The sequence below is a fragment of the Musa acuminata genome, chromosome BXJ3-4 (genome assembly GCF_036884655.1).
Source record: "Musa acuminata AAA Group cultivar baxijiao chromosome BXJ3-4, Cavendish_Baxijiao_AAA, whole genome shotgun sequence".
NCBI lineage: Eukaryota > Viridiplantae > Streptophyta > Magnoliopsida > Zingiberales > Musaceae > Musa > Musa acuminata.
This window is the reverse complement of record NC_088352.1, coordinates 47,160,034-47,183,148: the sequence shown is the minus strand read 5'-3', so window position 1 is coordinate 47,183,148 and position 23,115 is coordinate 47,160,034. Positions and strand designations below refer to the sequence as shown.

The 23,115-nt window shown below is 36.5% G+C and overlaps 2 protein-coding genes across 3 annotated transcripts; one reads left to right on the top strand and one right to left on the bottom strand.

Annotated features, from left to right (window-relative positions):
• Positions 1-2,860: 2,860 nt before the first annotated feature.
• LOC103983342 (receptor-like protein EIX1) lies at positions 2,861-6,018 on the bottom strand. 2 transcript variants are annotated; one of them, XM_065145624.1, is made up of 2 exons: positions 4,308-6,018; positions 3,893-4,026 (listed from the first exon to the last, which is right to left on the bottom strand). In XM_065145624.1, exons 1-2 carry the CDS (start codon positions 5,992-5,994, stop codon positions 3,989-3,991), a joined length of 1,725 nt encoding a protein of 574 aa, XP_065001696.1. In that variant the 5' UTR covers positions 5,995-6,018; the 3' UTR covers positions 3,893-3,988. The 2 variants fall into 2 exon arrangements, with proteins under 2 accessions (XP_065001695.1, XP_065001696.1); XM_065145623.1 differs by having other exon boundaries at positions 2,861-6,018.
• Positions 6,019-9,913: 3,895 nt separating this feature from the next.
• Positions 9,914-12,970, top strand: LOC135635569 (putative wall-associated receptor kinase-like 16). The gene is made up of 2 exons (XM_065146728.1): positions 9,914-10,633; positions 11,687-12,970. The coding sequence occupies exons 1-2, from the start codon at positions 9,961-9,963 to the stop codon at positions 12,910-12,912; spliced, it is 1,899 nt and encodes a 632-aa protein (XP_065002800.1). The 5' UTR covers positions 9,914-9,960; the 3' UTR covers positions 12,913-12,970.
• The last annotated feature ends 10,145 nt before the right edge of the window (positions 12,971-23,115 follow it).

Below are 23,115 nucleotides of genomic sequence, written 5' to 3'. Positions count from 1 at the left end.
TTTTAATGCTTTAAAACTAATAAAGATAATATATAAGGCAAAATTATATATATATATATATATATATATATATATATATATTGATAGTCTGTGAATTTTTTATTCTCCTCTCTAATTTTGTGTTAGAATATGTATTCTTGTAGAATCTAGAAATGTAGATATGCTTCTGTAACTGTTCCAATTCAATGATATTAATGGAAACTTTAGTGGATATAAATACTCTTTAAGTATCATATATTTATATATGTTATTAAAAATAATCTATTCGTACTTCACTGCAACAACAATTTCTAATTGATTACACTAATCTTTTAAGTCATTAAGATAGGTAAAAAGCTATAAGATGCGCTCTTGGAAATTTATTGTTTTCATGCAATTCTTTGGGTGATAAGAATATTAAGGGAGCATCAATTTTTTATTTTTCAAAAAATAAAAATAAAGTGAAATAGAAGCAACAGTTTCCAAATTTTCACTTTTAGTGTGTAAAAAATAAAACCTTGAACTTTTTCTGGAATAATACAATTTTGGATGTATGATGGGATGAGAAATTCTTAGATTAACTTAAATCCATTAATTAACTTAGACCAGCGCAATGTGATCAAAAGATTGAATATGTACTAAGATTGAATTTGACATGTAACGGGGTGGTTCTTTAATGAACGACTCGAATGTATTCTTACTCTTCATATCAAATTAAATAGTTGGATTGTTCAAAGATGTTGAGGGCCTTCTAGCACGAATCTGTTAAGTCAAATTTTAGTTATCCGAATTGGAGAGGCGAGTCATATCCAACTAATACTTATTCCAAAATCGTCTTAGATTCAATTTGAAATTTTTCGATTTGTCGACCCTACAAGATTGAGTTGGGTGTGTTTCTTATAAAAGCCCATTTGACGATTAAGTTCCAGAGGTCAAAAAGTTTAAAATTAGTCAAGCTAATCGAACTAGTCGAACTGATTAGAGAAATCAAATACATCAATCCCTAGGATGCGTACCTTGAGGTCCCTTTTATAGGTGGTTTGGGAACTATTACATCCGAGATTATTGGGCATGAGTGTTTTAGGCAAGGGCGTGACATAACGTTTGTCACTTTTATAGTCTGTCGTCAGATCATATTTTTCATGAGGCCAAACAATCGAGCGTTCGACCGCATACGATCGATTAGAGGCCTCGTGTCCCTGGATCTGACCATCACTTTGATTGAAAAAAAAAAAATGACAGTCTATAATTGAATAATTAGCAGGAAAAATAGAATTGAGAAATCATGGTGAACTCCATTTTCAATTTTCCTTTTCAGACATCTGCCAAGCAACCGGTAGATTTAATTAGCAGTCTTGGTGAAAAAAAAAATATTTCTTTATTTAGTATTACATCATTTGTTCTAAAGAGCAAAGAAGCCCCTAATTTCCTTTTTGGAGCCCATGGTCTTCCATGTGAGTGGGAATGAGAGGGTTAATATATGTAGTTTTACATCTAATGTATAAGTGATTATTTAGTGATGCTAAATGTGATCTTATCAACTATGCATTTTTTTAATGATTCTAGGCATAATTTGATTTAAGTTCTTTATATATATATGCTTCAAACTACATAGCTCTTTGGCAATGATTTCAATGGATCTCAAGTCCACTTATATATGGTATGGAATTAACCTCAATAATAGGAGGATATCTGTTTATTCATATATATGTTACGAAATCATTTCAGTGACTAATGAGGGAGAAACACACTGAATAATAGTTAAGAGTCGCATACTTTTTTATCAATAAGATATCAATCAATATATAGAACTCAAACATCGTCACCTTTTCTGTTCCACCTCAGATAAACTTGCCCTGATCACTCATGCAATGGCAGGAAATCCTCTGAAAGAGAACCCAAAAGTACTTGCCTGCGGGCATTGGCAACTGGAGGCCACTATTTCTGCAAAGGTTCATAACTTTGTAAAGTAGTATCGAATGGAATATCACAGCACATGCATGCGCACTGCTGTGATCTGCAGATAACCTTCCCCATTAAATTCTCACAGCTCGACCTACACCAAGTTAGGACAAAAGCTACCAATACTTTATGGTCTCCCTGCAGTTTTTCTGTGTTGTGAACTTGTATCGATCCCTCACATCCCATCCTTCACCATTCTCTGGGGATTGATGGAGCCACCATCTTCTCAAGTAATGTCAACCGGGGATGATTCACAAGATAGAATCATCAATGCATGGCAAGTCTTGTCACCATCTCATCTCTCTTGTTGTTTCTCTTTAGTGGTGATTGCTACTTTGTTATTTTGATTGTTTTGTTCTTTTCGATGGATGATCTCCCATTTTGCAGTTGCTCTTGCTGCTATGAGTGCTCCACCAGTTTCCTTGACTACATATGCTGTTCCTGCCTCTGGGACTGCTAGCCTTGACAGCACAAGAAGTTTCGAGCGAGGAATCAATGGATCCTCCTCAGCGAGAACAGTTATACATGGTGGAGTTGGAAGGGGCCGGAGCAAAGGAAAGCACTCAGTTGTGCTTCTAATCTTCTGCTGACGCTAAATTCTTTGTCTTCAAAAATCATCTCTGGATATCTAATGAATGACCAGAATGTTGCAAGTGGAATACTCTTTCTCCGAAATTGGTGAAATCAGTAGATGCCAAATTGATCCATTTGATTCGAAGATTTTTGTTCTTTTAGACAATTATGGCTCACAACATGTCAGTTTCTTTTATTAGCTTCCATAGTAGTTTTTGTTGCCGATATTATAGAAAAAGGCCTAAGAAGATGAACATGACAATTAGGAGAAAAGAGATATAATTTTTGCTGTATGCTTTTACCCGTATCGATCAACAAAGATGACTCTCATAAAGATGCAAGCATAAGAGCTTTTAGCCCATCCGACAGTATTCTTAAGGAAAAATAAGATCAATCGAAGTAAAACATTTTGCTTACACAGATACATGGAACAAGCAAAAGCTCGAGTCTCGCTAGTTTAGATCACGCGACAGAAATAAAAACCATGAGCTAGCATGTTACCTACCACGTAATGGTAATCGAAGCGCCTATAGTGTGTCAGTTATCTCGACTTCTTCTGAGTACTTTCGTTTTGATCCTTGCCATGTTCACTAAGATCACAGTACAGAGCGAGTCATACATGCTATCAGCAGCTCTGAAGTAGGCAATCCTCCATCTCCTGTACAACAGAAGGGTTCCGAAAACTGTCCAGAATCCTGTGATGAATCCCAGTGTTATACCTGCGTATAACCAAATAGTTTCAATTCTACTATCGGCGTCTTCATTTGGCTCTCCTTCATTACCTTCGGACACATCATCTGTACAAATTTTGGAAAGAGGAGGACCGCAAAGATTTGGATTGCCGGCATAGATAGATGGATCATTAAGAGTTTGCAACTGATTGCCGGTGGGAATTCTACCAGAAAGATTATTGTATGACAAGTTCAAATGATCTAAAAAGTTTAAATCCGCTAAGCCTGAAGGAATTGCACCTGAAAGATCATTTCTTGATAGATCAAGTATTTCCAGTTGTTGCAAATTACTGATGTTATTTGGTATTTCTCCTATCAAGTGATTCCAAGATAGATTTAAGCTCCTCAATCCATGTAGATTCCCTAACTCCTCAGGGATATATCCAGACAACCCATTGTTGGAAAGGTCGATAATCGTAACTAATGTAAGTAGTGAGCGGTCATACTCCAATTCTCTTCCTTTCATGAAGAGCATCATGTGGTCGTCCCAAAACTCATCATCACTATTGTAATCTGGATGAAAGGAGAGTTCCATAGCACGGAAGTTCCCAAAGCTTCGTGGTATAGTTCCGGAAAGGTTGTTGTTTGAAAGATCCAATATTTGAAGGGATGGAAGATGAGAAAATTGAGGAATGCTACCATTGAAGGCATTAGAGCTTAAGCTGAGTGCCTTCAGCTTCAGGAGGCTTTCTTTGCTCCAATCCGGTATACTTCCGATCAATTTGTTGTCTTCTAGATCAAGGTTAATCAAGCTCGTACATCTTCTTAAACAAAAAGGGACCTGCCCAGATAAACTATTGTGGCTCAGGTGTAGTAATTGCAGCCGCTGCAAATTGCAGAGGGAATCAGGAATTCCTCCTTGTAATTTATTGTTTGATGCATCTAGCACTTGTAGAAGTGAAGAACTCTTCCAACAACTGGGAAGCTCTCCTGAGAGGTTATTTTGGAAGAGTCCAAGTATCTCCAAATACTTAATTCGACAAATAGAGAGTGGGACTGTGCCACTCAGATTATTCCTGGATAAGTCAAGTAAGCGCAAGTTTGGCATCGTGTTTGAGATACCTGGAGGGAGACGGCCGGAGAAGGAATTATTTGAGAGCTCCATAGCTATTAGATTCGGCAAATACTGTGGCACCTCGCCGGTAATCTCATTATTGGAGAGGAATAAAAGCCTGAGACCGGAAGGAAGCCAATTAGGGATCGTCTCTTTGATTCCTGTTGTCCTCAAGTCTAACGTATAAAGATCTTTCTGTGTTTGGAGCCATACTGGAAAATGAGGCCTCGGTGCTACTTGGCAGAAAGCCATTCCCAGTGCTATAAGTTGAAAAGGAGGAGTCCAATCATGGCTTTCCATCAGGAACGACGTGATGAAAGAAATATGCAAATACTTTAAACTTGATAGATTAGCCAAGTGGACTTCAGACAAGCTCAATGAGTTACTGGAGAGATCCAAATAGAAAAGGCTTTTCAGTTGTCCGAGGCCTTCGGTAATCGACTCATTCAAATTGTTGAGACCGAGATCCAAAACTTGCAGCAATTGCAGGTTAAAAAGAGAATCAGGCACTGAACCATGGAGCGAATTCTTAGAAAGATAAAGATATTTGAGATTCTTCATGTTTCCTAACCAATCTGCTCGCATGGAACCTCCAAGCCAAGTGGAGCGAAGGTCCAATTCCTCCAAGCTGAACCTAAGGCATCCAGAGAAAGCCACTTCCAAATTGACTAGCGAATCGTTGATAGACGTGTCACTTAGTCGAAGGCTTTGGAGCTCGCAGAGGTCGGACAGAGCTCTCGGTATAAACCCCCTGTGGAACAAATTTCCGGACAAGTCGAGTGCCCTGAGAGATGTCAGCTTGGCAATGGCAGGAAGGAAGACAGAGAGAGAATTGTAACCAAGGTAAAGGTACTGGAGACTAGTTACATTAAGCAACCAATCTGGTATGCTAGAGTTGAAACCGTTATTTCCAAGATCAAGTCTGGTGAGAGATGTGAAGTTGACATGAGGAAGCGAACGAGGTAAGGTTCCCAAGTAGCAGCCAGACAATTCAACTTCTCGAACATGAGGGAGGGCGTTCAATGCTCGTAACCAGTTGGACGCACTTCTAAAATCCACTGAATTCATATTCAGACGCCGAAGTGAAGCGAGCCGAGAGATCCATTCAGGGTTTTCGATGAACAAGTTTTGAGGGAAATAATCTCTATCATAAGAAAGGTCGAGGTAGAGCAAGGCAGAGAGATTCCCCAGCTGATCGGGTACTCTGCCCACGAAGCCTGCATTTGACAGATTTAGATACGTTAGTCTCGTCAAGGATCCCAATAACTCAGGGATGTCGTTACGCTTAAAATGGTTGCCGCTGAGATCCAAGTGATGAAGACGCCGCAGAGAAAGCAACGATGGGTTTAGGTCACCACGCAGTGCCCATTTGCATCCGGTATGTACCACAAAAATGTCAAACGTATTATCGTCAGAACAGTCAAATATGTCCTCGTTGTGTTGATTCCGAAGGTCGAGCTTGGTAACGTGGCCAGTGATGTTGCTGCAGTCGACGCCTTCCCAGGTACAACAATCCTCCCCGACCCAGGAAGAGAGACGATGGGAAGGATCACGGAGTCCGAGCTTCAAGTCGATCAGGGCTTTCCGCTCTCTCTCTCGGCAACGGATATAGGTGGAACCATGAGAAATCTCAAGCTTAATGGTCAGTAGAGCAAGAGAGAACATGATGACAAGAAGAGGGGATCTCTCACCCATGGCAAGTGCCCCGTTTTCTTTTTCGTTGAGACGGAGGCAGCTCTGTTCCTTTCTCTCTCTCTCTCTCTCTCTCTATATATATATATATATATATATATATATATATATATATATATATATATATATATATATATATATATATATATATATGGTTGAGAATTTTCTCTAGCCCGGTCACACATACCTACGTGGTGGTTGCGTTAATGGCTGATTAGGAAGGGAGAATTATTTACAGATTGACCACACTGATAATTAATGAGTTGCCGGTCAAAGTCATCCAACATCGAAATGTCCCGAACTAATTGGAATTTTAGTACAGAGGAGGCTTATCCGTCTCTTAAATTGGATAGGTTGAGAATGATCAAAAAGCAGAGAAGTGATAATTGGACTGGTAACAATCATGAAGAATCGGAGTGTCTTCTGCAGAATCCAAGTCACACTTTCCACGAAGCAATCTATAAACTTGGATAACGACCAACTCAAGAAATATGTCGGAATATTTGTTTGGAGGAAAAAATAATGTCATTCAGTAAGCTATCCTCGATGAACATATAGTGTCGTGTATGTTGATGTTCATGTTAAGAGATGCTTAATTTGTGCATTCATTTGGTCAAAGCCCGACCATTCGATGGAGTTCATCGTTCTTTACAACACCATCCGATCACTTTGATGCGGTTGGTTTACATATTTTATAATATTCATCCAATATTTTTATGATACAAAGCATTGGTAATTGGTTGGTGGATTTCCAAATATGTGCCAGCGGAGAGTCAATACGAGAAACATTGGAACTACAATGTGATCCATGAAAGGGAGGCAAAACGAGATCCAAATTTCGATGGATTTTTTCTCTTAATTTTTATGAGGAAATAAATTTGGGTTTGATCAAAGCATATGTTTTACTGCAGGACGAGTTTGTGTTGGTCCACATACCCCCTCGGCCATGGACTAGTTCAATGAGGTGGGGTCATCATCACAGCTGAGCCGAGCGAGACGTTTGACGCAGAAACTCCTGTAGTATCCGAGAGTTGGATCCTTGTCGAGTTTCTGAACCACATATGCTCGACGAAGAGTCTGTGGAAGACGAAAGGTGTGGAAATCGTTGGAGTCGAGTCAGTCAAACAGATATCCATGGACTTCCCGGTGGATCATCGCGCGTTGCGTCTCTGTCAACCAATACAACAACACAGAATGAGACTCTTCTATTGGTTGGTTAATTGCGAGGGCCTCACGAAAATTTATCGTCCTAACGCATTGCCCTCAACCCGCTGCAGACGGATTCGTCGTTCCTAATGCCTTCCCAACTCGTCTCTTTCAACCCAGTCCTGGAATCACCCGGGAATTCTCCTTTTGAAAACTGCAGGTTATTCGCGATGACCTCTCCAAATCTTTACTACATGAAACTGATTCCAACCTCTCTGTCTGTGGCAAAACCCATCCTCCTTGAGTTACTAATGATATTCTATTATTGTTGGACTCTTCAACTCTTTTATGATCTCACGTATATATCGTTGCAAACTGAGTAATAGCAAATCATGCTAGAAAATTTTTTTTTTTGTTACAGTTTTTGAAGAGGGAAGTGGTTATGATCTCTGCTTGCTTATTACCTCTCTCGTTTTATTTAGTAATTATTTTTTTCTTTCAGAAAAAAAAAAAAAATCCATGATCAATGATGTATCAATCACAATAGGAGAAAATTGATGAACTATAATCGCTTTCGTATAGACTAACTAATTCGTTTTCACAGAACGATCGAGATAGGATGAGCGAATTGATGGATTAGACATGATGATGATGATGATGTATCATGTTAGATGACTTAGAAACTTATACCGTAGACTCTTGTGGAAAAAATAAAATCAAATACTTAAAATTATACTTAAGGATGGCCATGTGATTAGACTTTACCAAGGAAATAAATAACAATTCACTGTTATATTTTCAAGAAAACAAAGGTTTACAAAACCATGCAATTATAGTTTGTGGAAGATGAAGATCGGTAGATTGCCACGGATTCGTATGTTCAAGACTTCACGTTCCATCTAATTTGATAACTTAAACTCTGATAAAAAAGTTTAATCATGATTTTTTATTGATTAAGATGATAAGATCTGACCCTATTTTTCTCGGAGATAAATTCAAAGAGGCTTATTACTTGGTATTTATCTATATATGAATCTCAGGTTACTATCGCATATATTTGATCGACTATCTTTCTGCTTAGTATTAGGTTTACCATCTTTTGAACTCGTTTTCAACAATTCAACTGCTCATCAGTAATGAATATTTTTGCCATTGGAAAATAATCGAAGTTTGACAAGAACTGTTATCTAGAAAATCCATTAATCTTCATGATCATAGTTTTCTTGCAAAATAAATAACTTTTTCCATCCCTGAATACAAGTTTTGGTTTGCTCCGAAAACGAACAATGTCGGGTGCATTTCGTTGACTGCAATATAATTCCCTTTCCTTTTCTTGCAAAATAAATAAGTAAAGTTTGAAATCAAATCTACCATGACAATCCTTTTTTCGAGTCATATATACATTTGACTACCGTGAGTAAATAAAATGTTAACCGGTTGTATGATACCTTTGTCTCACCTAGAGTAACTCACAAAGCATAAACCATTTGCACGGCCGAGCTAAGTCAGGAATTCGATTACTAGTTGGGAAGAACATATCATGACAAAGCAATCTACGTATCATTAATAATCCAGTGCAATAATTGTTTCTTCAGGACTCGACACATCCGGCTCAACGTCATTGAAAATTGCGTAGCATCTTTTTTTAATGCTCGATGGAACAGCTCTCAAGACTTCAAAACGCTAAATTTTCCAAGTCTTGTCAACTAATTTTTAGGTTTTCCTGATCTCGTTTTCTGACAGATAGCGCATTAGTTAATGAAGTATTATTTGCACTGCAGAGCTAAATTATGATCCTTGATCTTAGTTGTGATGCAGATTCTCATGAAACTAATTATGTCAAAGCGATCGACGCATTAAAATGATGGTTGCATACAGTTTATGATAATCCGAGTTAAAAGTTTCGCGCCAATGTCTATGATATTGTATCTTAGTGTATTAACACCGATTTGACAGCATATAGAAAAAGTATCGCATCATCATCGAGCCGAGCGTGCCCGATGGATCGAACTCTGACGAGTTCAAAGAGTTAATTACCACTCCACGCTAAAAATCTTAAGTCTTCGTCAACGTGATTGACTGTTGAGTAGTATAGCTCCAGTTTTCCACTGGAAGAGGTTGCCTATAATTAGGCACGTTCGTCCCTCAAGGAGTAGGCATCACTGATTGTATTCTTCTAATCTCTATGCTGCTCAAGCCTCAGGTGCTCCTTCCCTCGATAACACCAATGTAAGCGTCTTGCTCTGATTTTTCTCTGTTGTTTGCTCATCTCTAATCGTATCTCATGAAAAAGTAGTATAAGTTTGCGTTGAAAATATTTTTATATGTGAGATAAAGAGATGGATTGATAGATTTATATCTCTGATTATTGAAAAGATCGAATTAGATATAATATAACTTAAAAACATTAAAATATAAGATTGACTAAAAGGTCGTCATTATTAGTTTTCTAACCGTTTGCAATAACGTTTTACTCGTGTCTGCATTGCCAACCTAATGCAACTCGTATGTGACAGGTGGAAGAGGAAAATGGTCGGATTAGGAGAGGGAAGAGGAGGGATGGGGTTGGTCAAGATGTTACTCTTTCTGCTGGCATCCACATCAACGGGTTCAATAAGAACAGAAAGTAGATCAAAAAACACAACTTTTCCCCTCCCTCTTTCCTGCCCAAAAAATTGTGGGAATATCAGCTTCGAGTATCCTTTCTGCATCGGCGATGGTTGTTGTTCTCGGCCGGGCTTTAATCTTACCTGCAGAAACAATTCCACCAGCGCTCCCAGGCTTTTCCTGGGTGATGGCACCGTCGAGGTAACGAGAATTGCAATGAACAAGGGGTTGGTATATATCAAACCACCAACTGTCGTCATGGGTGTCGACGATGAGTTTATAAGCACCTCACTGATTGATCTGGAGAATTGGCCTTACTCCTTTAAGTTAAAGGAACAGATGACACGTAATTCTTATCAAGAATTGACATCTAACAGAGTTTACGTTGTAGGTTGTAGCGCTCTCGCCAGTATAGTGGATCTTACTACCAATAAAACCATTAGCAATTGTTTTAGTATTTGCATTGCCAGTGAGCCGAGTCAATATTCAGAGCCGTACGACATTGACAGTAGATATTGCACATTGGATCTATCTTCTATGAATACAGCTGCCTTGGAGATTCACCTAACTCGACTCAATCTAACCGAGTTACACTTGGTGAATACCTCCAACATCAATGTCATCATGTTCAATGGTGATGATGATTATGATCTTCAAGGAGTATTAAACGGAAGTAGAACGAATGTGGAGGCCACCCTGGCATGGTACATGAATGATCATCTTTCATGTAAAGAGGCCATTAATACTGATACATACGCCTGCGTCAGTCAAAATAGTCTTTGCCGTGATGTCATGACTGATACAATCTACTTGAGTAATAGCATTGGATATTTGTGTCAATGTTCCGCAAGTTATCAAGGCAATCCCTATGTACCTAGTGGCTGTCAAGGTAATTTTCCTCCTCTTTCTCTCTTTAAATGAGTTCGAATAAGTATAATTAACTGGATCAAAGTGATGTAGAGTCGTGCTTCTCTGTTATGTTAATAAGTTCCTGCTGATTTCTAGAAACTCAAGCAGTAAAAAAGATGCCTAATTGTAATACTGTTATTATTTATAGAAAATCACCACTTGGATCCATAAAGATTGAATTCAAATCATGAGGCATACTCTTATATGTTTGTCATTAATTAGATGGTACAAGTACTAGATATGGTTTCCTGGCAAGGCCACCTGCCATCAAAGTAATATTGCATTAATGTCCATGCAGTTTCGCATTCCGTTTGTAATTGTGATGGAAAGTTAGTGTTTGGATTTGGCCAAATATAATTGATAAACATTTTAATTAGGTAACCATAGATTCTTTAGGCAATGACCGAATATGTTTGTAAGTCTCAAATATAATCGATGTATATTTTGACTCTGGAAAAAAAGCGCATTAATCTGATGTCGAATTCTTCTGCTGCAATTTTTGATCATATCAACAGATAAATCTTTTTCCTGAACAAATATTATGTCATAATGTGTAGTTCGCCATTCACTTCTGAATGCTTGTTTTTTCACCGTTTAGTTGAGAAATGTGATTACTTTCTTCGTGTGATTGGTGTAGATATTGACGAGTGCAGCTTTCCCGAGATATATCTTTGCAATGGGATTTGCATTAACACGATGGGCGGTTATAGTTGCATCCCCGACAAAAGGCACACTCTTGTGTTAGGTAAGGCCTTGAAACTAATTTACTTTCAAAAGATTATAAATGAGTGTTAATTTGTAATTATTTGTAACTGATACACATGAAATAGTACGATTGAATAACAGGAATTAATCAAACGAAAGGAAAATAAAAAAAAGAAATAACACACAAATTGAATGCCAATTGAGAAAGCCATGTCGACAAGGACCAAATAACACCCAAAAAAAGAATGCACTGAAAACTAAAGGTCACTGAACAATCTTTAGAATGTGAGGGTTTTATGGAGCTAAATTTATGATTGATGTTGTGCAGGTGTCATCATTGGTGCAAGCACCGGCATAGGCCTATTACTCTTATGTTCGAGTCTCCTTATCCTGAGAAGGAAATGGGAAAAAAGAAAACAAAAGAAAACTAGAGAAAAATACTTCCATCAGAATCATGGTTTACTGCTACAACAGTTAATCTCGTCTAGTGAAGATATTAGTGAGAGAACAAAGATATTTTCTCTGGAAGAGATGGAGAAGGCAACAAATAATTTTGATGAGACTCGAGTGCTCGGCCGCGGCGGACATGGAACGGTTTACAAAGGAATTTTGTCAGATCAACGTGTAGTCGCCGTCAAAAAATCTAAATATGTGAAACAAAGTGAGATAGACCAGTTCATCAATGAGGTTGCAGTTCTTTCTCAGATTAATCACAGGAATATTGTTAAGCTTTTCGGGTGTTGCTTGGAAACTGAAGTTCCCTTGTTGATTTATGAGTTTATCTCGAATGGGACTCTTTTAGATCATCTCCATATTCCAGAAGGTAACTCTACATTATCATGGGATGATCGCCTGAGGATTGCTGTTGAGGCTGCCGGAGCGCTCGCTTATTTACACTCGGCTGCTTCAATTTCGATATTTCATAGAGATGTCAAATCATCAAATGTTCTCTTAGATGATCATTTAACGGCTAAAATATCAGATTTTGGATCTTCAAGACTTATTCCACTCGACCAAACTCATTTACTCACTGCTGTACAAGGCACCTTTGGATATCTTGACCCGGAGTACTATCAGACCAGTCAGTTGACGGAGAAGAGCGATGTTTATAGCTTCGGAGTCATTCTTCTAGAGCTTTTAACAGGTAAAAAGCCAATTTTCTCCACCGAATATGAAGACAGACTGAATCTATCGATGCATTTTCTTCAAACGGTGAGAGCGAATCGCCCCTTTGATCTTATAGATGATCTTGTTATGAAAGAAGCGACCGAAGAAGAGCTCATCGACATGATTGGATTGGTAGAAATGTGTTTAAGATTGAAAGGGGTTAAACGGCCTACGATGAAAGAGGTGGAGGATAAATTACAGAACTTGAGAAGGATCAGACTGAAAAAAACAGGACATTGTTTGGTTAAAGGTGACGAAGAAACCGAGCATCTGCTGAGAGACTCACCTTATGCCTTCTCTGAAGTCGTCGACCCAGCAAGTCAAGGTACATCCAGGAATTATACCTTAGAGAAAGAATTTATGTGGTCGCATCATCACCCACGGTGAGTTTGTATTCGATGTCCATATCATTATTGACTGCTTGAATGCCACTGAATAAGCTTCCTTCTGCTTGAGGATCGTATGTAATGGTCATATGGGTAATGTTATGTTCCAAACTTGTTCATAAAACAGTTTCCATATTATGGCTCTATCACATATATGATCGAGTTGGTGGGAATGGCATGTAGAATTAGTACGTATGTGTCTGTACTTTACTTGTATTGTAATGTTAAGAGAATTACCCTTTAATATGATCAAATCACTTGTGTACAACTCATTCCTTCTCTGGTTTTATGACCGTCGTCGGTTCATGTTTTATGGTAATATTTCTGAAATCGTTTGTATATGACTGGTTTATGTTATCACTCAGGTCCGTCGTGTTTGGATTTACATCTTCTTGAATTAGTTGATGCCATGAGATAATTTCGGTTGCTCATTTCATTCTACGGTCCAATCCAGAGAACCTTTACTCTTACTCTCTCTCTCTCTCTCTCTCTCTCTATATATATATATATATATATATATATATATATATATATATATATATATATAACTTTATTATTTACCACACTCGCACTCGCATCATTGACTTGCCAATTCGTCTCATTCTAATTCACTTTCTAAGTCCATGGTTCTTGATATATTAAGTTAAAAATAAGATGGATCATATATGGACTCTACACGTTTTCTTATGGACTAACTGTCCTATTCTTATGAACTTCTTGAAATATCTTAATTATAATTGAAGATATCATCGTCCTTTCAAATTAAAGATATCATTCTTATGACAAAGAAAGGACGATGATGACAAGGGAGTACGGGATGCTCCTCCACCTATCGTCACAATGGCAAGGGTGAGGATGACAAAGATAACAACGATAATAGAGGAAGAGGAAAGGGGAGACGAGGTTGATATGCGACGGTGTTGAGCGAAGATAATAATCAAGAAGGACAATATTATTATTTAAAAATATATATATATTCTACGATAATTTTTTAGGAAAAGAGTGGTAGCTTAGAATTTTTTAAAAAATATGAGTTTTTTTAAAGAATTTTCTCAAATAAAAATAACTTTTCCATTCTTATGAAAACTCCTCTCCGACTTTTACTTTCTTTGACTAACTTAGATAAAAGCAATTTTTTGTTCGTAAAAGATAAATAATGTATTATATTTATAATTATTTTACTTAGAAATTGACAAGACCATTTAGTCCCACATTAATTGAGGAGTATGGAAATGCTCATAAGTCGGCCAAATCTACCTTACCCTCAAAGGTTTTTATTTTTAGCACACTAACTAATTAGTTTTCACAATGGAGATAGGATGAGCGAATTGATGGCTTAGACATGATGATGATAATGATGTATCATCTCTTAGAAAGTAATATCTAATAAAATAAGAAGAAATTATCAACTATAATTTAATTCTTTTGAAAAACAAATAATCTAAAAAAATCCTATTATATTATATTATTTGATTATTTTTTCCTTCTACTAATAATTATTAATGGCGATATAGTATGTCCAAACATATAATGAATATAGCATACGTAGCGTAACATAATATATTATTTTTTGTATCAACAAATATTACATAACATGCACTAAAAACTTATTGTACGATTTGGACTTCTAAATTTATCAGTGCCCACGGTATCATTTTATATCGTTATCATTTTCTTCATCAAAAAATAAAAAAATTTCTTCAAATTATCATCGTTTACTTGACCCATACTCAGATAGCTCAAAATCACTCGATCAATGTGTTTGATATTTCAAAATGGGTATATATGACGTTGCTTTCATGATTTATGTCTTTGTAAATTATCATGGCCACGAGAAATGTTCGATCTCTATCAACCCTTATTGGAGGATGAAAAGACTGTTTGAAAACCTGCGGCAGGAATCATCAAGACACTACATCGCAAAGCACTATCATCAAATCAACGCCATGTCTTCTCAAAGAAATCTCAAGAGGTGTTTTGGGCAGGGACAACTATAGCTAATGTCATCTTCCACTTGGGTTAGAACTTTCAGTTTTCCCAGCTAAGTCAGGCATTCGGATGAGACCAGTGTTTTTCCTTTTTCTTTTTTATGTATAAGAACTAATTTTCTATTCGTTTTGTAACTCGACACATTTATACAATAATTAAATTCACGCATAGATTAGAGTCAATAAATGGACTCCAAGAAATTATGATATATATATATATATATATATATATATATATATATATATATATATATATATATATATATATATATATATATATATATATGCCACCTTTTCTAGAGTAGAATTTCTTTCGGATCCTTATTAAATGTGGATATAAATTAAGGCTTTTATAAAAATAAAAAATATTCAGAAAAATGATTATCATAAATAATTAAGCCTATTTTATATGATTTTATTAATTTCAAATAATAAATATTGATTTATTATTTTTCTGTAAAATTCCCTCGGTATCAGCTAGTTGTTGCACTTGTATACATTATATAAGGTTTGCATATACATCGAATTTTACTAATAATTTTTAGTAGCAATATTCATATATCTAAATATTTTAGGACATTTTACTGGAAAAAACTTTCATTATTGGTTTTAAACCCCATATTCATTTTTACTTGGGGGCTTCTTTTTTTTTTCATTTGAATGAAATTATCCTCAAACTGTTACTAAAATGATATGATCGCATATGCTATTCAAATTTTTTTAATTTTAATAATTATTTTTCAAAAAAAATTATAAATAAGAAAATGTTACTAAATATTTTAGAATCATATCATATGATTCTGTAGAATTTTGAGTTCGTTTAGTAAAAAAATAATCATATATGAATGTTACATTTGAAATTGAACCTATTAAAAAAATCTTTAATTTTAATAATTTATTACAGTAAAATCATGTAAAAATTAAAAAATATATATATATTAATCATTTTAGAATCATGGCCAGAACCATGACCAGAATGATGAAAAAAAGAACAAAAGAAGGGTTTGATGATGTTGTTAGACTTAAAGAAACATGTTTACAAGTAAAAGGAAACTATAATCCCACGATGAAAGGAGTTGAGTTTAAGTTGCATAAGTTGAGAATGATCAAAAGGCAGAGAAGTTGATCAAAGCATATGTTTTACCACAGGACGAGTTTGTGCTGGTCCACCTACCCCCTCAGCCATCGAACATGAGGTGGGGTCACGTTACATCACAGCTGAGCCGAGAGACACGTTTGACGCAGAAACTCTTGCAGTGGCAGAGAGTTAGATTCTTCTTGAGTTTCTAAACCGCATATGTTCGACGAATTGTCCGTGGAAGTCATAAAGTGTGAGAATTATGGGAGTCGTCGAGCCGGTCAACCAGCGTCTCTATCAACCAACACAATATGCAAAAAATGATACACTAAACGTGTTTTCTTATAGACTAACTAATTCGTTCCCACGGGAGATAGGACGAGCGAATCGATGGATCAGACGACTCAGAAACTTATATCGTAGACTCTTGTGGAAAAAGGAAAATCAAATACATAAAGACTTTTCCAAGGAAATAAACAATAATTCACTATTATATTTTCAAGAAAACGAAGGTTTTCAAAACCATGCAATTATAGTTTGCGGAAGATGAAGATCAGTAGAATGCCACGGATTCGTATGTTTAATCATGATTTTATATTGATTAAGAGGATAAGATCTGACCCCATCTTATTACTTGGTATTTATCTATATATGAACATAAGGTTACTATCGCATATATTTGATCAACTATCTTTCTGCTTATTATTAGGTTTACCATCTTTTGAACTCGTCTTCAACAATTGAACTGCCCATCAGTAATGAATATTTTTGCCATTGGAAATTAATTGAAGTTTGACAATAAAAGTTTCGAGAAAATGAAAATGATTAGTCTTTCTTCTTGTGTGAAACGAGAAGGAAGACTTTGGTTCACTGCCTACCTGTCTTTCTTCCAACTTTCTTTCTCTTGTCCGTTCATCTTCCAAGTCGCCAACCAAGTAATAACACTTTTTCCATCCATAAATACATGAAAAAATTTACATTCTTCCTTTAATCTTCATGATCATAGTTAGTATACTCTAGGAGGTGGAGTACACTAACTTTTTCCATCCCTAAAAACAAGTTTTGGTTTGCTCCGATAGCGAACAATGTCGGGTGTATTTCGTTGACCGCAATATAATTCCCTTTCCTAATCTATATCTCATCAATAATCCAGTGCAATAGTTATTTCTTCAGGGACTCGACCCATCCGGTTCAACGGCATTGAAAATTGCGTAGCATGTGTTTTAATGCCCGGTGGAACATCTCTCAAGACTTCAAAACGCTAAATTTTCCGAGTCTTGTCAACCAACCGATCTGTAGCTCTTCCTGATCTCGTTTTCTGACAGATAGCGCATTAGTTAATGAAGTATTATTTGCACTGCAGAGCTAAACTATGAACCTTGATCTTAGTTGTGATGCAGATTCTCATGAAACCAATTATGTCAAAGCGATTGACGCATTAAAATGATGGTTGCATGCAGTATATGATAATCCGAGTTAAAAGTTTGTCAAAGGGTTAGCGCCAATGTCTACGATATTATATCTTAGTGTATTAACACCGATTTGACAGCATATAGGAAAAGTAGAGCATCATCATCGAGCCGAGCGTGCCCGATGGATCAACTCTGACGAGTTCAAAGTGTTAGCATAAAAAATCTGTAATTATGCTAAATCAATTATGCGGAATTAACCTATATGCCAGGATTTGAAATCAATACATAGATCAAATTATACGATGCGTACCTTTTGAAGCCATCCGTTCAGAGATCTTGTTTGATCTGCTCAGCACCGTGATCCAAGATTGCTGCAGGCTCCGTCTTTAATCCTAATCCGATCGCGCTGCGGAATCTGCAGGGAGTGCGAAGAGTAGACCCTTTCTCCTCTCTTCCTATCCTTTCACAGGATCACTCAGATTGATGGATTTCAGGAGAGGGTTTTGGGGAGAGAGTCGAGGAGAATAACTCAATTCCTCAACGGAGAGATGCGACGTTATAACGCACTAACCACCCTCTCAACCACTAGAGATCCTGTCCGTTTATAGGCGAGAGCAGAGGGTCTACGATGAGATGAGATCTCAGAAGATTTCCTCCCATCAAGGATATCTCCGAGGAATCGTTCCGTAGTGGACTTAGTCTTGGCTAAAATATCGCAACGGAACCCAATTCTATTATATATCTTATTCAATAAAAGGCCACATATTCTAACATTCTCCCACTTGGCCCATTAATTGATAAGATATAAAAGAGATACAAAATCAAAACAAACAAAACAAAATTTGTTTGAAAACAATTTTACCTAATTGGATTCCAAAAATTTTGAAAAAAAAAAAAAAAATTTTATACATGGCCATGTTTTTTAAAAATAAGCCAATAAGTCCAATAAATACAATAATACTATATTAAGTCCAACTATCAATGCGAGTCATAGCGGTTGTATTTCATCAATGTCATACTCCCTTCTATGTACCACAACATTGTTAGTCTTTCCTAACATAGTCCATAATGACCCCTGTAATTTGTCTTGTCAAGACAATCCTGTTGTTACATTCAACCATAATATGCATAAACATAAATGTAAACAGGATAGCAGAAACAGATAACTTTTATTAAAAATGTCAATAATAGCATCCACATAAACATGCATCACCGTATCCTTTATGACTTGCTCACAAGCCCCATTCTAAGAACATGTTCTTTGAATATTTTGCACTGTAAGGCTTTTGTCAATGGATCGGCAATCATCATAGTGGTGCTCAAGTTCTCAATAGACACTTGCTGTTTCTGGACTCTTTCTCTAACCACCAAGTACTTTAACTCAATGTGCTTGGAACCACTAGAGTACTTGCCATTCTTAGAGAAGAAAACTGCTGCGGTGTTATCACAAAATATCTTCAGCGGCTTGGCAATTGAGTCGACCACACCAAGTCCTGAGATAAAATTTCGCAGCCATAAAGCTTGATTTGTGGCCTCAAAGCATGCCACAAATTCAGCTTCCATTGTTGATGATGCAATAAGCGATTGCTTTGCACTTTTCCAAGAAATTGCCCCACCAGCTAACATAAATACAAATCCTGAAGTGGACTTCCTGCTGTCGAGGCAATTTGCAAAATCAGCATCTGAATATCCAGTTACTTCAAGCTGATCAGATCTCCTGTATATGAGCATATAATCTTTTGTCCCTTGTAGATATCTCATTACTTTCTTTGCAGCTTTCCAATGTTCCATTCCTGGGTTGCTTTGATATCTTCCCAGCATTGCAACTGCAAAACTGATATCTGGTCTTGTACAGGTTTGAGCATATAGTAGACTTCCAACTGCGCATCCATAAGGAATATTCTTCATTTGATTCTTTTCTAAGTCATTTCTTGGGCACTGGTTTTGACTGAATTTTTCACCTTTAGTAATAGGCATATCATTGGTTGAGCAAAGCTGCATATTAAATCTCTCCAAGATACGATCAATATATCCTTTCTGAGACAATCCTAATAATCCTTGAGATCTATCCCTGAATATCTCAATGCCAATGACGTAGGATGCCTCATTCATATCAACCATCTTAAAGTTCTTGTTGAGAAATATTTTGGTTTCGTGCAATAAACCAAGATCACTGCTGGCAAGTAAAATATCATCCACATATAAGACCAATATAATAAACTTGCTCCCACTTACCTTCAGGTATATACACTGATCAACAGTGTTTTCCTTAAATCCAAAGGAAGTAATGGTATTATGAAACTTTATATACCATTGTCTGGAAGCTTGTTTAAGGCCATAAATGGATTTCTTAAGTTTACAAGCCCAACTTTCTTTTCCCTTTTCTATGAATCCTTCAGGTTGTTCCATATAGATTTCCTCATCCAGATCCCCATTCAGAAATGCTGTTTTCACATCCATCTGATGCAACTCAAGATCATAATGAGCTACTAATGCCATAACGATTCTCAATGAGTCCTTTTTAGAAACAGGAGAAAAAGTCTCATTATAGTCGATGCCTTCCTTCTGAGAAAAACCTTTGGCCACTAGTCTGGCTTTATATCGTTCGATATTGCCCGTTGAGTCACGTTTTGTCTTAAAGACCCATTTACAACCGACTCTTTTACAATCATTGGGCAATTCAACGAGATCCCAGACATCATTCTGTACCATTGATTTTAACTCTTCTTTCATTGCATCATACCATTTTTCAGAATCGTTACTTTCTATGGCTTGTGAAAACGATAAGGGGTCTCTTTTTATTCCTATATCATAATCTGATTCTTGTAGATATACAACATAATCATCAGAAATGGCATGTTTCCTTTTCCTTTGAGATCTTCTCAAATCTGCCAATTGTGATTGTTCTACAAGATCATCAGCGGCGACATCAACATCATGTGAGAGTTCTTGGATGTTATTTTGTTGTTCACCCTCATCAATACTCTCATTGATTTGAGGAACAACAATCTCTCGGACAGGAGATGATATGGGAGAATTAACCTGAATCTCCTCAATATCAAAATTAATCCTTCGAGATTTTTCACTCCCACTGATTTCGCCATTTTCTAGGAATTTTGCATTACCAGATTCTACTATTCTCATACTATGATTAGGGCAATAAAATCTGTATCCCTTGGATTTTTCTGGATAACCAATAAAATATCCTGAAATAGTTCTTGGCTCCAATTTCTTTTCATGTGGATTGAATACTCTTATCTCTGCAGGACATCCCCAAATATGTAAATGTCTCAGACTGGGCTTCCTACCAGTCCATAACTCAAATGGAGTCGATGAAACTGACTTGCTAGGAACCCTGTTCAAGATGTACATAGCTGTCCTAAGAGCTTCACCCCACATCGACTCAGGTACAGAGGAATAACTCATCATGCTCCTAACCATATCCATCAGAGTACGATTTCGCCTTTCAGCAACACCGTTCTGCTGTGGCACACCTGGTAATGCATATTGAGCACAAATACCCCGTTGTTCTAGGAATCTAGCAAAAGGACCAATATTCTGACTAGATCCATCATATCTGCCATAAAATTCACCACCTCTGTCAGATCTGACAATTTTAACTTTTCTATCTAATTGTCTCTCAACCTCATTTATGTATACTTCAAGAGTATCAACGGCTTGAGACTTTTCATGTATTAGATAAACTTTGCCATATCTGGACAGATCATCTATAAATGTGATGAAATATTTTTCTCCACTAAAACAAGGAATATGGAGTGGTCCGCAGATATCAGTATGAATAATCTCAAGGAGTTCTTTGCTTCTTGTGGCATTTTTCTTTATTTGTTTAGTTTGCTTTCCCTTAATGCAATCTATACAAATATCAAAATCAGTGAAGTCTAAATGTTCCAAAATATTATCCTTCACTAATCTTTCAATTCTTTCCTTGGAGATATGTCCCAATCGTCTATGCCACAATATGGAAGATCTTTCATTATTGAAACTACGTTTCAATCCAACATTTGATTGCAGGGTCATTAGTGTCTTTGCGAACTCAAGATCCAAATTAATTCTGTACAAACCATCACACAGAATTCCATAACCAACTTTAATTGAATCGTAAAATATGCTGAGTTTGCCACTACCAAAAGAAATACAATATCCCAACTCATCAATTCTAGAAAGAGAAATCAAATTTCTAGAAATTGTAGGGACATAACATGTGTCAACAAGATCCATCAAGTGACCCGTCTCTAAGCGTAGACGATAAGTTCCCATTGATATCACTTTCGCTTTAAGACGATTTCCCATAATAATGAATCTTTCATGTTCTTTTGGTTTCCGAATTGAAAGGAATCCCTGCATATTATTTGTAACATGAGTTTAAGCACCGGAATCTATCCACCAAGTGTTAGAAGGAACTTCTGTAATGTTTGATTTGAAACATACAAAGGTCGAGTTAATACCTTTCTTTTCGAACCAAGTCTTGCGTTTAATGCAATCCTTCTTCACATGTCCTTTCTTGCCACAAAAGAAGCACTTTACAGTAAAGGCTTTCTTTTCATTAGTCTGTTTAACATTTCCAGACTTAGCAAATCTCTTTGATGGATGATGCTTCAACTTTCTTTTCTTGTTACCACCTCCTTGAGTAGTCGTCATGACATTATATGAATTTTCCTGCCTTAATCTCAATTCTTCCTGAACACACATGCTAGTCAACTCATTCAAGTCCCACTTATCCTTATTTGTATTGTAGTGAATCTTGAATGGGCCAAACTGAGAAGGAAGAGAATTAAGAATAAATTGCACGAAAAAAGATTCATCAACATTCATGCCTAATGTTTTAAGTTTTGCAGTTTTGTCAGCCATATTGAGGATATGATCCTGAATTCCTCGAGTACCATCATACTGAGCTGTAGTCAGTTCTTTCATCAATGTGCCAGCCAATGACTTATCAGCAGATTTAAATCTGTCTTCAATAACCTTTAAATATTCCTTTGCGCTAGTTACAATCGGTAATGAAGTCTTTATGTTATTTGCAATTGTCATTCTTATGAACATTAAACTAAGCCTATCAGATCTTTCCCAAGCCTTCATTTCATTAACTTGTTCTGCAGTACTTTCATCAGTCAAGTCTGCAGGCTTTTCAACAAGTAATGCTAGATCAAGATCTAATACGCCTAGTGTGAATTGCACATGCTCTAACCATTCTGAATAATTTGATCCAGAAAGTACAGGGACACTTGAAGCATATGAATGTATATGCGGAAGTACCACTGCAAAAAGATATATAACAACATTAATGCTTTGAGTTTGTCAAGAAATTGATGAACTATTGATATCATCTATATTACACCTTTGGGTGAAATATTGACATATCTAGTGTTCACTCAAGAATATTTTTGGAGGACTGATACCATCCTTGAGGAATAGGTATTGTTACCTTTGGGTATACAACCCTAAACTGCAAGGATATCTAAAATAGTATCATCCTACCCCATCACATAATTATTTGAATTAGATTCTCCTTTGGGATTATCTAAATCTCATAATTATATGTGCCATTATGAATATTATTTCTTTAATATCATTTAGGACTAATTCTTTAATATTATTTTATAAGTCATTAGTCTAGGTCACTTTGGTGGCTACAAGACTAATGCCATGATATAAAATAAAATGTCCTATAAATGATAAAACTTTTATTGTAATTCATATCACAAAAG